Raw genomic sequence first — 14,232 nt, forward strand, 5'->3', positions numbered from 1 at the left:
CCTCTAAAGGAACTTTTTATGGCCGCTTTTACTTTACCTGCGGACAAAACAGTACTGCTGGGAAATATGAGCTATTTTACATTATCTTACTAGCTCAAGGTTGGCTGATGTCGTGATAGAAGCAATGAACACCAGATTCATTTATGGAGTCATAATAGTATATTTTTGCCTGAAGCATTAGTCATTCTGGCATGAATTTTCTATCCCAATCCACACCAGCAGTTTGGGTGAACTACCTGTAGCTTTCCCCCTGGATTTACAGTGATTTCCTGCTTGGTAACTGGACCACTGAGTAAGAAAGCACAGGATAAGCTAAGTACAAACATATTATACTTTTCAGTAACTACTTCTATCTAGTTGTCAGCATTTGAAACAAGGTTATTTATGACTTAACTGTGCATGGTAAAATTCAAAAAAAGAACTGGAGAAAACTTACTTGCAAGAAGGAGGGGGGCTACATCAAGGTATAGTTCTAATTCAAGAGGCAAAATCAAATTAAATTTGTAGAAGCTTTTCCACTAACAATGTTTCTGCCTAAGTACTTCTACAGATTGATTCACAGTAGTTAACAGAGCCCCTAGCTTTGCTCCACTGGAATCAGAATACTTGCATAAATGTCTAACCTGAGAGAAATCTCCAGAACAGTAGTTACTTACAGCAGAGTTCTTTGGTTCTCCATTCTCCAGGGTCTCCCTTCCTCAGGACACAGTCTCGAGAGTACTGATTTAAAGTGCTGCATATGCAGCTGGAAACCAGATCAGAGTGAGAAGAATTAGCTGCACAGTGACACATATCTTCAGCACAGGTCTCTATGTAGTCATCAAATGCAACCACTTTGGGGCAGTTTCCAAAACGGGACATAAGTTTCTTGCATCTTTTTTTCTGTTTAAAAAAAAAAAAAAAAAAAAAGCTATACTTGACATTTGACCACCTCTCGGGTTTATGGATATACAAGATTTCATTGATGACAAAATTCCAGGGCCACAGGATAATTCAAGTTGGAAGGGACCTCAGGAGATTATCCAGTTTAACCTTCTGTCATGACGTTTTTTCTTGGACTGAAAGCTGTCATTCAATTGTGCATTCTCCCGCTATCTATTTCTCTAACACTATGATAGGATATTCTTTCAGCATTTTGCTCAAATCCATGTGTAAAGTCCTGAAAAAATCAGTTTAGTGCTTGCTCTGTAATTAGCACTTGTTTCAACACAGTTTCTCCAGCTCTGTAGTTCAGGAGGGGTTGTACTTCTTGGTCACACATACTTACGTATATACTGCATCTATCATCTTTCCTCCTAGGATGTCTTCCAGTATGGTCATCTGGACTCACATCAGCACACTTTTGTGATGGATCCTCTACTTTGTGGAAGTTCCCAAACTGTCTTGGATGCATTTTATATCCTGCAAAATCCCCAGATGCATGTCAGTAACTGCCTGCAATTCTTTAGATCAGTTAATGGGCTATAAAGATGCACTTAATTTTTGGTCTCTAAGGCAGTATGCACCTCACCAAATGCCCAAATTTAACCAGCATCCATATTATAAAGGCTGAAAGCCTGATATAACTTCTGTTGAGCTAGAGCCAGGAATACGGCACACTTGTATCAAGGCCTGCTGTCAGCTTGGTAATTTAAAATCACATGAAACTCTTGACCTTTCTATTGCATCTCATCATTTCCGAAAACTTTGGTTTGTTTAGGGTGTATTTGATCTTACAGGGTTTTGTATTTGCTTGTATAACAGTCATACATTTTAACTTGCCTTCTACTATCAGAACCTAATGTAAAGCCGTAGGCTTGTATGTTCTATAACATTCTCTACCTTTTTTTCCCCCCCAATGTTTAATAGACAGATTCCTGACCAGATCTATTCTCCTATACTAACTCAGTCCCCTAAATATTAATTATTTCCACTAAAGCATTGTTTTCAGATGCTTTACCACTAGTGTTTTTGGAAACAGGTGATCTTTTAAAGCTCTGAGCTCTTGGAGCCACATGATTTTCCAAGGATCTCAACTGACATTAAAGAACATAAAGAACAAAGTTTCAAGATGAGCTACTTCATGTAGATATGGGATTTTTCTTCCCGATAAGAGGAAAGAGTCTGTAGGTAATGAGAAATTTTGAACCCTTACATGCAGTGGATTTTAGCCTGGACAAGTATACTGAATTCTGCCTGCTCATCCCAGAGAGAAAGATGTATTCAGGAAAGATGTGGTAGGCCATGTGGTCCCCAGGCATGGGAACCTGTTTGGTGTGGAACAAGATGCATATGAGAAGAGTTTGGTTTTCTTAGAGCAATGGTTCTCAGTAGAAAACTGTTTCTTCATAAAAAATTGAGCCACCTTTAGTTTTCACATATTGCACTTGTGAAGTATAGGGCACAAACATGATTAAAATGTGTCCAATACCTAATACAAAATATGAAAATGACCCCCCAAATATATTACTACAAATGGTATTTTTAATCAAATCTCAGGATTCTTTCTGAATGGGTGAGGTAGGTGACCATATTCTTCTGGTGACTTAAGAAGCCCAGGTATTATATTAAGGGATATTGTTATTACCTTGGCTTCAGTCCTTCAGTTAATATCTCAAGGTTTCTCTTCACTTATACAACCTTCTGCAGGACTTAGCCTCAGCTATTTGTAATATCTGAAGGTGTCAGTGGATGGCACCACAGTTTCTTCCAAGATGCTCAATGAAATCTCTGTGATTTCTCTGATGCTTTCATTTCATTATAGAGACAAAAATAATCACATGTAGAATGATTAAAATGGAAGAAGAGAAAATACAATCGTGCATTTCCTTTAAGTATGTTATTATCAATGGGAAACCTGGCAATGTTGCTGCATGATAGCCAAGCAATTAATTTGGGTCAAAGAGGTTTGAGACTCTTGCAAGTTTGAAGAGAGCAGAGAAGCCCAAATCATCCCAAAAGCTCTTAAAATACATCTCCTGTATATGAAAATGTTCATGTGCCTGTCAGGAAATCCAAAACTCTGCTAAATATACAGATATCAAGTTTTATGTCATGTATTAAGAGGTCTGTTCTGTGTGGAATATGCTGTATTTATGACCTACCATCCAAAATCAAATCATTCTTCTCACTGCCATCATAGTTCCCACATAGACCACATATTTTCTCTTTGTATGTTTCTTCCAGGTCCAGCTACAAAAGAGGAAACACAGAGTTTAAAGGCTTTTCTCCACATCAGCAGCACGTTACAAAGTCATTCATGCAGAAATGCTCATTCCCAATTTGTAGCAGTCTCCTTTTCTTTTACAATGCTGTCATAAAACTTACCTGTAGACAGATTGAATTCAAATGTGAAGATAATCCTCTAGCAACTGTCATTCCTACCTACTAAAGAGCTAAGTGAAGCATGCTGAACACTGGACTAATCCTTGAACCAGTGTCTCCTAGTATAGAGACACCGGTATATAGACATTTTGTACCTCTTGCATGGCACCACAGCTCCTCTGCAGGCAGGTCAGATAACTGTGCTCTAATGCTGGATGCTGCAAAGAAGCACCCTCTAGTTAGCTTTTAGCCATATCTAAGAGTTTTTCCAGTCCATAGGGTAAATGGAAACCTTTATAGCACCTCTAGGGATGAGTCTGCCCAGCATTACTTGTTTTGCCCATAGTTAGGGGAAATAAAGATCCAGGTTAGCACACTATTGCCTTGCTAGATAAAACTACAGCACCTAATCACTCTTACATACTCGGAGGATAGTACTGGCATCACTCACATCCACAAAAAAAAAAAGGCGATGCTTTTCCTACAAGTGTGTCACCCTAAAATTGTGTCCACTCTGCAATCATGTACTGATACTGCAAATACTTCAGTAAATCAGAATTTCAGTATCACTTGATTGTTTCCTGATTTTTTTCTGTCTATTCACCTTTTACCCTCTCTCTGTCTCTGAACTGTAAAACATGACACGCAAGTTCCACTTAGTTAATCTCAGTCCTGATTGTGAAGGATAAGTGTTCACACACGGAAGTGTAAATACACTGTTGAAGAAGAGGATATTACAGGGTAGATCTTTAGAGGGGAATTCTCTCATAGCACGGCTTTGGAATGACAGAGGCCAATGTCTGAACATGGTCACACAGATTAGTTTCCCATGTAAGATGTGCATGAAACAGAAGGTAATTACCAAGTCAGAGCTGGAGGGACTAGCTGTGTTGTTGTCAGTGCCCCAAGGAGCAAGGAAGTAACTACAGATGTGTTACATCCAGGGTTAACAGTGGCAACTTTTGTCACATAAAATCAGCTGGAAATGCCTAGAGGTTGTGACTCCATGAACTCCATGACCCTGCCCCACAAAACTATTACCTACTTTGGTACTTCCCTATCAGCTTATGGATGCAGTGACACCTCTCTCCCACAATTTTTTTCATTAACACAGTGCCTGCATCCAGCTCTGCTTTTCATCATTGATGAGTTTCACCAGGAGAAAAACAACTAACTGGTTGTTCATACTAGGAGAGTGTCAGCCCAGTTCCACTTGAGTGTCAGGCCCAGCTTGGAAGTGACTTGGAAGTAAGTACAGGTGTCCTCAATCAGGATGCTCTTCAAGCTGAAGGGCATGGGGATCCTGGAAATTGGAGAGAACAAAAGAGATTGCATTAAAAAAAAAAAAAAGACTGATGTAATGCTCACAGAGATATAGGAAGAAAACCTAGAGTCAAAACGAACTAAATAAGATGTGGGAACACTCTTTTCAAAATCAGCCTCCATCCATCCAATGCACTGAATTTAGGTGTGATCACATTGTCCACTGTGACCTTTGATCCACCTTAATCCACAACACAATGTATTTTGGTCATTTGTTGATACTACACTACCCACTCAACAGATACCAAAGGAGCTCTGCTTGTTTACATATCCTAGGACCTAACCCAAAAGTTTATAATGAACAAGAAGACAATATTGGGAAAATGCCATCCACATGAGGACACTGCAGATTATCATCATCCCTCCAGGATTTCCTTGACATTTGGGATTTGCAGAGATGTGAAAAGAGCTCTGTTCTGTTACTCACCTACTGATGCGACTCAGACCTACATTAGTTTTCCTTCTTATCAAGACAATTACCGTTCATTTTCCCACAGCCTAAAAAACTTAGAAATTCAGAAAATGGCTAAAATTTTGGAGATTTCTTCTCCCTTCGATTTAGAAGACACATATGGGCTTTGGTACTATAATTACAACTAGTGACGAATGCTGTTCTATATTTGGTTGTTTCTAGAAGGCTGTCAAGAGAAGACAGCCCATATGCTTGCAATTTTCTCTCCAACAAGATTGTGAGGGGTTTCCCCAGAGTCAAAGATTGCCTTGGCCCTTCATAATTAAATGCTAGGAGAAGAACTCTGTGCTTCTCATGAGGACTGCCCTTAAAATTGTGCCCAATTTACAACAGTACAGTCTTTACTCACTTGTTCCCGTTCACAGTGATGCCTGTCTCCTTCACCTCCAAGATCACTCCATCAATGGTGACAGTGAAGTAGATCAGGAAGTTATTCTTGTCACTGCGTCTGATCTGAATGTTAAAGTCCTGGTAGCTGTCATTGCAGTGTGAAGCGAAGACATATGTGCAGGTTCCAGGAAAAGTAAACTTAACATGGTCGAATGTATGAAAGTGGAAATTGCCCCAGGTGGCACATTCACTCCTACCGACAGTAGAGACCTGGACTAAAGAAAAAGTCATAGGAAGAGAGCTTAGAAATTCACCCCATCTGAGGTCCTTTGCCTTTTTTTTGTTGAAAAATATTAAAGGAGAGATTTTTCAAAGGGAAAAAATAATAACTCCTGGAAGATACTAGCTTGTGGGAAGGAGTTTCATCTCCCTGATCTTTTGAAGTCAATGACAGAGATACCTCCAATGTAAGCAGATTAGCCCTGGCTCCTTTAGGCTAACAGTGAAGCAGAACGGGTTCAGCTTCCCTACCTTACATATCTGCCTAACAAGATTCTCAAAACTGCATGCATCTCTCCATTGTCTATAAAGATTGTGTCTGTATTTACACAGTAGACCCATCCAAAGTCTTGTATTGAGTCCCTTCCAGGAGATATCATAGGTGTCATGACTACAGCAAAACAGCAGCCACTGGTCTCATGGTTGAGGCTGCTACCACCTTCAGCAGTCAGCTAAGAGCTACTTGTTCTTTCTTCTCAACCAAAACTCATGTTTTGGACCTCTAAGTTGTACCTCTGTCAAATGCATAGATACATACCCTAAGTGCATATAAGATATCACTTCAGAAAGTCATTTTCATGCCACTGAGCTTCACAAAGACAACATGAATTACCCTGAATTAAATCATATATGTTTGCTACAAAATGCGTTTAGCATTTCTTCTAGGCTCATCTGAAAGAATGATGAATGAAAATGGGCAAATTTCTTTGTGTTGTTTAGGTAGCTTGTTTAGGAATATCAACATAGCATCATCCATCACAGATCAAATAAAAAACCAATGTAATAAAAAATTAATGCACTCAGTGAATTCTAAAATATTATTGAATATTCCTGCCTAAGAACCACCAGGGGAAAACTGAGAAATTCAGATCTTAATGCTAGAAATGTGCAACACAAACTCAAGTGCCATGAAGTCCTTACAGAAACACTCCCTTTTTAAAGGGACTGTTATTTACCATAGGTTGTTGCAGCACTAAAGTGGAGTAGGGCAATTTAGCACTTTTCTACACAATAATGAGGGCAAATGAGAAAGTTTGGCTATTCTTGGAAGTAGAATTGCTAGGATTACTAAGACAGCAATAACTGTTACATCAATTGGTTATGCATTAAGCAGTTGGGAAAAGTGTAAGACATTCAAAATCAAACCAGGAGATAAGAGTGCAGTAGACCACAAAAAATGTGATTATTCCTAATGCAACATTTCTTGCTGGTCAATCAAGCCTAGCTGCATTATGATACATACTCCTTCTATAAAAAATATAAGTGAAATGTGTTGAAAAGGATATCACCTTTTTTTTTTTGTGATGCAACCTGCATCCAGAGGGTCTCCTCTTAAAGATTAGTCACTTAGGACATAAAATAGTTGATACACTACCTACTAATGGAAGTAAAAAAGTAAAATACTTAAATGGTTGACAATAAGGATGAAAATGTACAATGTTAAACAGTGTCTGGCATGTCTACAGCTCTTACATGAATATGTTACACATTTTAACTTGTCAACTCTATTTTTCACCTATGGAGAGCAAAATGAGAGTAAGTAATGTGAGAATTAGATTTTTTTTCTTACCTATCTGAACAGGTTCTTTGCCCTTGCAACAACTCCAAATTAGGCAGAAGATCCAAAATGATCCCCCCTTTTTTATTCCCATCTTGCCATGGAGCAGTAACTTGAAAATCCTTTCAGGGAAGTGTTTTTTCTTGGCTTATAGGCAGATTTTTATAGTCCAGGAGTTTGGCATGAGAACAAAACATTGATGGCAGGGTCCCTGAAAGGTGGAGCTTCATTAAATTTTCTTTCAGTTGTTCATATTAGCACCCAGCAACATTCTGTCTTTCAGAAAAGACAGGTATCCAGTTCTCTCTTGCTTTATGGGAAAAGAGAGTTGTCCTTGTCTAATTTCCATTTTTTAATATAGTCCCCCCACCTTCCTCCTACATTGTTGTTATTTCTTTGGTAACAATAGTTTTTCTTTTTCAGAACATCTGATTAGTTAAAAGCAATCACTGGCCTCTTTCAGAGCTTTGCTCTGGCTTGCACATCAGCACAGTCCTCCAGTTCAAGAAAACTTTTTTGTTACCTCTGCTAACTTTGAATCACTAATGGTGACCTCTAAATGTTAGAGCAAAAAGTATTGTAAGGTCAAGCATAACGTATGGTTTATTTAGAGTAAAATCTTATGGCAGGAGGGCATTGTCCTTTAAGAAGTGTATCCAAAAGATCTTACAAAAAAGACCAAAGACTGACTGCTTCAACAGATCAGGAACAACATTAGGTCACAAAGTGCAAAATTCTCACATGTACTGCACAAATGGGATATAATCATACCAGTCAGTCATAGGAAGGTAATTTATTCTTTATGCACACAGAGGCAGTGGTTTCTCCAAACATCATAAAGAAGCAGTGCCCAAGTCCCATCAAAACGTAGACCACAATTCAGTCCTTCACCTCTTAAATTATGTTGCTGCAAAAGCATCCCTTGGTTCTTTCAAAGTACTTTAATACCCTATCACAGACCCATAAAAAATCCAGCAGATTCAGTCACGAGCTCTACGGTCTGTAGGATATCCTGTTACAGATGTTCGATATCAGTAATTTTAGAGTCTCTTCTAGGGATTTACTTGCTTGGTTGACACTAGCATTTCTTCACATCATCCATGTCATGGGGGGACTGCTTCTGACATAGAGGAAGCCTCTTACCTAGACCCAGCAAATCAAACACAGATGACACACTTCCAGCTGCTCCATGCCCCTTTGGGAATATACTAATGCCAGAGTGATTGCCAGTGGTAAGTGGGCATGAATATAATTGAAGGTGGACATAGGTCTCACTCTGGTTGCAAGGCTTCAGGTCGAGCTTGTGCAGGCACCCACTGGGAAATATGCATGCCCTTTTATCTGGTTGGCAGACAGTAAGCTGGTCCTTGAGAACAGTGTCTTGCTCACTGCTCTACCGAGCTTTCTGGTATTGACACAGTTGAGTGAGCCAAAGATGGCCTACTGCTTCTTTCAGCTGCTGCCCCTGCACAGTTGTGAAGTGGCTTAAAGAACTGCAGGTGCAAATGTCTGCCAGAGGAAGATTTGCTGCTGCTGTTGCTCTAAAGAAAATTCAGCAGTAGCGGGCAAGAGCATTGTGCAGTACATGAAACATGAGTTCATGTTACCCCTTTGCCACTGTCCGTGTCCCATTAATTCCATTGTCAGTTGCATTTGAGGCAGGGCGCTACTGGAAGGCAAAGTCTGTTCTTGAAGCCCTGCCATTTTGGCTGGAATACAGAACCAACAGACTTTACGGCACTGGTGATGGAAATAATGGACTCCTGCTGCTTTTCCTTTTAATCACAACACATCTTCCCTGCTGATCTCCATCCAAATAGGTACAAAGTAAACCACGATAATATCTAGTAGATAAAATTAACCACGAGAATATGACATTGCAGATATGAGGATGGTCTGAAATAAATACAGTGCAACAGTAACACTCAAATTCAGCATATTCTCATGGTAACTTTCAAATTGAGTTCTTGTTCATGCCACAAAACAGGGCTAATGGCAGGTGTGGGGAAGGGCAGTGAAGCCCAGGAGGAAAAGCGCATAGGTCAGTAAATCACAGACACAGACGAAGAGAGTTTAACTGAGGATAAAGATGGAAAGCTGAAAGGTAATAATTTTCCAAAATCAAAGCTAGTGTCAAAATGCAAATGTAGAACTCTGCTGAGATAAAGTCCATAATTTTTTAATCATGGTACTCTTCTTTCCCCAATCCCGCCCAGGCAATCAAGGCATTTTGGTATGAGAGCAGAAAGAAGAATAAGATTCTAGGAATATGATTCCTGACTCTAGAAAAAAATCCCTTTATTCCCACTGAGCAGTACAAAAGCAGCAGGAACCACATATTAACTCCTTGCCAAAGATACTCTTCAGGTGGAAGTAGTCCTTTGATGAAAAATACATAGTGAGGTTGACCAGTGCAACTCTCAGAAGACATGATTTCCCCCATAAGCCCCACTGAGCACTTAGGGTCATGGGAAGGCATGAAAAGCACATGTTAAAACTGTGTTCAAGGAACAGAGAATAAAACAAATAACCACTGAACCGACATCCACTTATGCTCTACTCAGCAGAGAAAGTAATATCAGTCATCTGGGATCCTCCTCTAAGAAAAGCAAGAGCACAACTCCTGCTACTCAAAGAAACAGGACACTCAGTCCTCTTCCTTTGCATCTAGACATTTTCTTACCTCTGTTTGTCTGCTCTGTCATTTTTGCCATTCCTTTGCCATTTCTTGGGAACAGAGTTCCTGTCAGTGACTAACCAGAGCTGCTGCTTCTGGCTTCTCCACCGATACTGCAGGTTACACTCCTTAGAAATCACTGGATGCTTCACTCCCCCGAAATTATTTCAGGGCTACTGACAGGGGAAGGATATTTGCATTCAAATGAAGTTTTTATATTCAAACGTGACAACACGGAGGTTTTCAGAAAAAACACATGGAAGCTTTCAGAAGGAAATTCAGACTGACAGGGAGCTTATAGACTGTGTTGATCACTTACCACTGAATCATTGCTATTGCTGGCATGCAAGATATAACTATTCCCCCTGCAGTGACATACTGGGATTAATAACTCTTCCCTTTATTGGATTCTGAGGCATAAGAGGCCTTCCCTCTTCTGCAGTTGTATTACCAAAAAGAACAATTCTTCTTGGCCCCTTTACCACCCATTTCATGGATCATTTGCCACTAAAGGGTATGTGATTTTAGTAAATACAATAGGTAAATATTAACTTAGCTTCTTTATCACCACTGACTCACTGAAGATAAACCGTCATGAAGCTAATGTAATACAGCAGTGACTCACATCTCATATTTTTTGCTACACACCTGGTAAAGAGGCACTCAAATAGGGGGCATCTGGTGAATTAATATCCAGCCACTGTACTGAAGTCTGGCAGTTGAATTCATATCATATCCTTCTGTCAAAAGGTGATTCAATACATACTGTAAAGCATTAAGGCCATCTTGGATCAGTCCAAACACTTGTGGGGTTCAGCTTGGAAATCCTCTAATATTCCACTTCATTCAGGCAAAGTTGGTACTGCTTCTTAAAATGAGTATCCACTATAAAATGGTGTTTTACAAGCACTGCCCAAATAATAACTCTAAAGAAATGATGCATGCTTCATTAACAAGGTAATGTTAGCCAGGAAAACAATTCATTTGGATTTAGTGTCAAGCCTTCTTGTGCCAATAATCCATGTGACAAAAAAAGTCTGAAGTGAATTTGGCAAAATATTTTATATAACTGATAGTTATAACAATCATTTGTGCATTCTAAATTGCCAGGAGAATTCAGGAAGAACATGGATTACATTTTTTTATTTTTTATGATATCATAGAATTTAGGAAATTTACAATAAAGATTTATTTGATCCATCAGATTTGCATCTACCACTCAGTTTGAAACAGCTGTCAGTATGTATAAGGTGATCTGCAGCAGGCAGTGGAAAAGGAGGGAATGGATCTCTGTCATTAATTATCCATTAAAATATATGAAGAATGCCTTCAGTATTTTAATTTTGATAGGAGATGGTTGAATGTTTTCTTACATTTTGCCTTAAAATGAACATAAAGCTCCTTAACCTCTCATCTTGCCATGGGGCTCCTTGACTTTTCATGAAAAATCAGGGACATTAGTTATTCCTGTTTGCAAGGAAAGAGTTCAGCTGCTCTTTGCTGGGTTTTTTTAAGAAGATGTAGATCTGTCAAAATCCACGTACAAGGAGTAATGACACGGCTGATTGGTGTTCATGCACACAGGTCTCTTTGACCTATTGGCACTTCCTCACGTAAGAAAGACTCCCTGCATAGAAAGCCATCTCATCAGGAGGTTGGGCCCTTGAGATTTTCTACTTGAGAGATTTTTCTTTAAGCAACCTTCCTGGTGAAAAGCATGGAGTACACGCTTTTCACCTTCCTGGTGAAAAGCAGAACAAAGGGAACCCAGGGCCCCTTGTGGGGAAGGATGCAAATTTTCTGCTATAATAATTAGAGCTTTATGGGGTTTAGGCTAGAGCAGATCCCACCTCTTTTTAAAAAAGCAATTTCTTATTTCATGAGTGCCAAGATAATTCAGAAGAGGCCACTGCATATTTAATACAGAGGTCTCTATAACCCTGAAATTACATGAAATTACACAGCAAGTAACCATGTTCACTGTGACTGAAAGTTACTGCAAGCCAAAAGAAAGGCTGAGAGATGGGGCAGAGAACAAGTTGACGTGGGAAGCTAAGCAACCTTGGCCTGTTTTTTTCCTAAACTGGACTTACACTATGCCCCTCTTAAGGACCTGATCTAAAACTCTGTCAGAGCATTCCTACTGGACTCACAAGATTGTGATCCTTCCAGCATAACCTGTAATATTTCGCAGTAGGCAGTTAACTTTTCTATGTCATCCAAGTTTCAGAGCTGGTCCTGCCTTGAATGCCATAGCCACCAAAACTGAAGCGGTTTTGTAGGTGGCTGAATACCAGTTTTAATTTAAATCCAAACACCTACCCAGAAAGAGGAAAACCAAGGGAAATGGGGACACAGTCTTTCCTTAGGCCTCTGCTTAGCATGTTAGGAAGGCAGAAATAGGCCACCCAGGGACTAGCTGCCCTTAGTGTGCTATGTTTTGCTCAGACTCCCTTAAGGAGAAGAATGACCATACATCTCCCATAGATCCTGCAAACAAAGGGCAAGAAGTGCTCAGCTACACTAGTCCAAAGGGACAGGCTATTGAAATTTAACTGCTGTGTCAGGTCACAGGCACTGTGTAAAGCCACATTCCTTGATCACCGTTCCTACTGCCTTTTGTTACTGCTTAAAAGAAAGCTGCATGAACCACAGGTGCTCCCTCTCAACCGCAACTCTGCCATACTATAACTCTACTTGATTTTTGTCAAATAGGGTAGTTGTACGTATGTTGTTTCACTCAGTATCTGAGGTTTCTTCTCCAACTTGCTCCCCACATACATGATAATCTTTAGTGATTTGAAAACCTGTTATGCTTCTGTTATCATTATGCTAGACTTATGCCTTGGTATAGTCAGGAAGAAGCTGCTTCTGGGTGTGGAGATTAGCATTTGTGTGACCAACTGAATTAGGCTCTCATGACTAGTTTTTCTGTTTAACCTTCAAGGCAAATGACAAGGGTTTCACCGTTCAAATATTTCATATAATGTGACCAGGAACAAACTTCCAGAATGATCTTTTCAAGCTACTCTTTGTAAGAGTACTTGTGTATCATTGGAAGATCCATGATTTCCTGGAACTGGGGAAGGTCAGTGGCATTAGAAGAAACCACTTCTCTGTCAAATGTGGAGAGGAGGCTAGCCAAAAGAGTAGCAAAAGGCAACATGTCTTTAAACCACTCTGCAGCAGAAAGATATTCTGATATGGAAGTTGCTGCACTGAATATCAAAAATATATTGTGAGTTCTGAGTTCTACTCTTTGGTAGTTTTCTCAAAATCTTGGGATAACATTACGGAGGTGTTTTTCACTATTCTAGAGACAAGTTTGTGAAAGCAATTCAAGCATTTCACATATGAATTCTGAAAAACTGGAACACTTAAGGAAATTCATTTTGAACATAACAGATTTTAAATGGGTGATGCTGAAAAAGAATTTACAGGATTAGTGATGGGAATATGGCTTATGTAGCCTGGTTGGACCTGATTGGACTAGGAGGTTGCCAGTTAAGAACACAGTTTGTGGTATCCTGAAAAGATTGAATTAATTTAGGAAATTTGGCCCTGGAAGAGGGCTGCTTTACTTGAAGAACTTGTTCTGCCTTAAAATATCCCCTGCTCCTCAAAGCTTATGCTGGGAGATGAAATTTCAGAAATTGTGTACCAATGTTACAGTTATTTAAATGTATTTCTGTTTTTGTTAGACCTAAAACTCATAAGAATTTTCTTTCCTATGATCTCATAGTTTGTAAGTCTATTTCTGTCTTTTTTTCCCAGTATCTGAGTTTGCTTTTCTAGACAAATGCAAACATTGTACAACAAGAACAGTAACTGCATGATTATTTACTTAGGGCTTTGCCTTTGCTGAAGTCCTTTCATTGGGGCTTATGTGTGGAGTTGTATGTGCTTAGTTCAGTGAAGTGTGGTTTAGCAAAGTACAGTCAAACAGCAAACATATCGAAAATTTTATCTTACCTTTCCTCTCCTGCAGCACAATATAATAAGATTATATTATATAGTTATATCAGTAAGCAATGTAGTTCTTAGATCAGAAACCTCTACCTTGTATTATTTTGGGGAGAGTTCTTTTTGGTTTGCATGTGGCTTTTTCCCCTGCTTCTGAATTCCATCTGCCTTACCTCAGATAACAGCAGTGATTTTCCATATTGCTAACAAGAACTTTCCTTTCTGTCCCTGGTGTTCTCAAAACACTTGTCCAGTAATGGTTCATAAAACAACCGTGCTCACTTTATCAGGAAATCTTCTGAGAACTCCTTTTTAACTCCAGATGAA

The 14,232-nt window shown here is 39.4% G+C and overlaps 1 protein-coding gene across 1 annotated transcript in view; it reads right to left on the reverse strand.

The window, feature by feature from the left end:
• The window catches only part of LOC113989513 (mucin-5B), a 43,039-nt gene extending 35,677 nt beyond the window's left edge, over nt 1-7,362 (reverse strand). Inside the window, exons 1-6 of the mRNA XM_027724178.2 lie at nt 7,278-7,362; nt 5,448-5,703; nt 4,492-4,606; nt 3,084-3,171; nt 1,268-1,401; nt 657-882 (exon numbers count right to left, since the gene is read on the reverse strand). Of these exons, the coding sequence (XP_027579979.2) occupies nt 657-882; nt 1,268-1,401; nt 3,084-3,171; nt 4,492-4,606; nt 5,448-5,703; nt 7,278-7,359 (901 nt within the window). The 5' untranslated portion in view covers nt 7,360-7,362. The remainder of the gene's footprint in view (nt 1-656; nt 883-1,267; nt 1,402-3,083; nt 3,172-4,491; nt 4,607-5,447; nt 5,704-7,277) is intronic.
• Between the last annotated feature and the right edge of the window lie 6,870 nt (nt 7,363-14,232).

Source organism: Pipra filicauda, unplaced genomic scaffold (genome assembly GCF_003945595.2).
Source record: "Pipra filicauda isolate LSUMZ 115617 unplaced genomic scaffold, ASM394559v2 scaffold217_size2002032_pilon, whole genome shotgun sequence".
NCBI lineage: Eukaryota > Metazoa > Chordata > Aves > Passeriformes > Pipridae > Pipra > Pipra filicauda.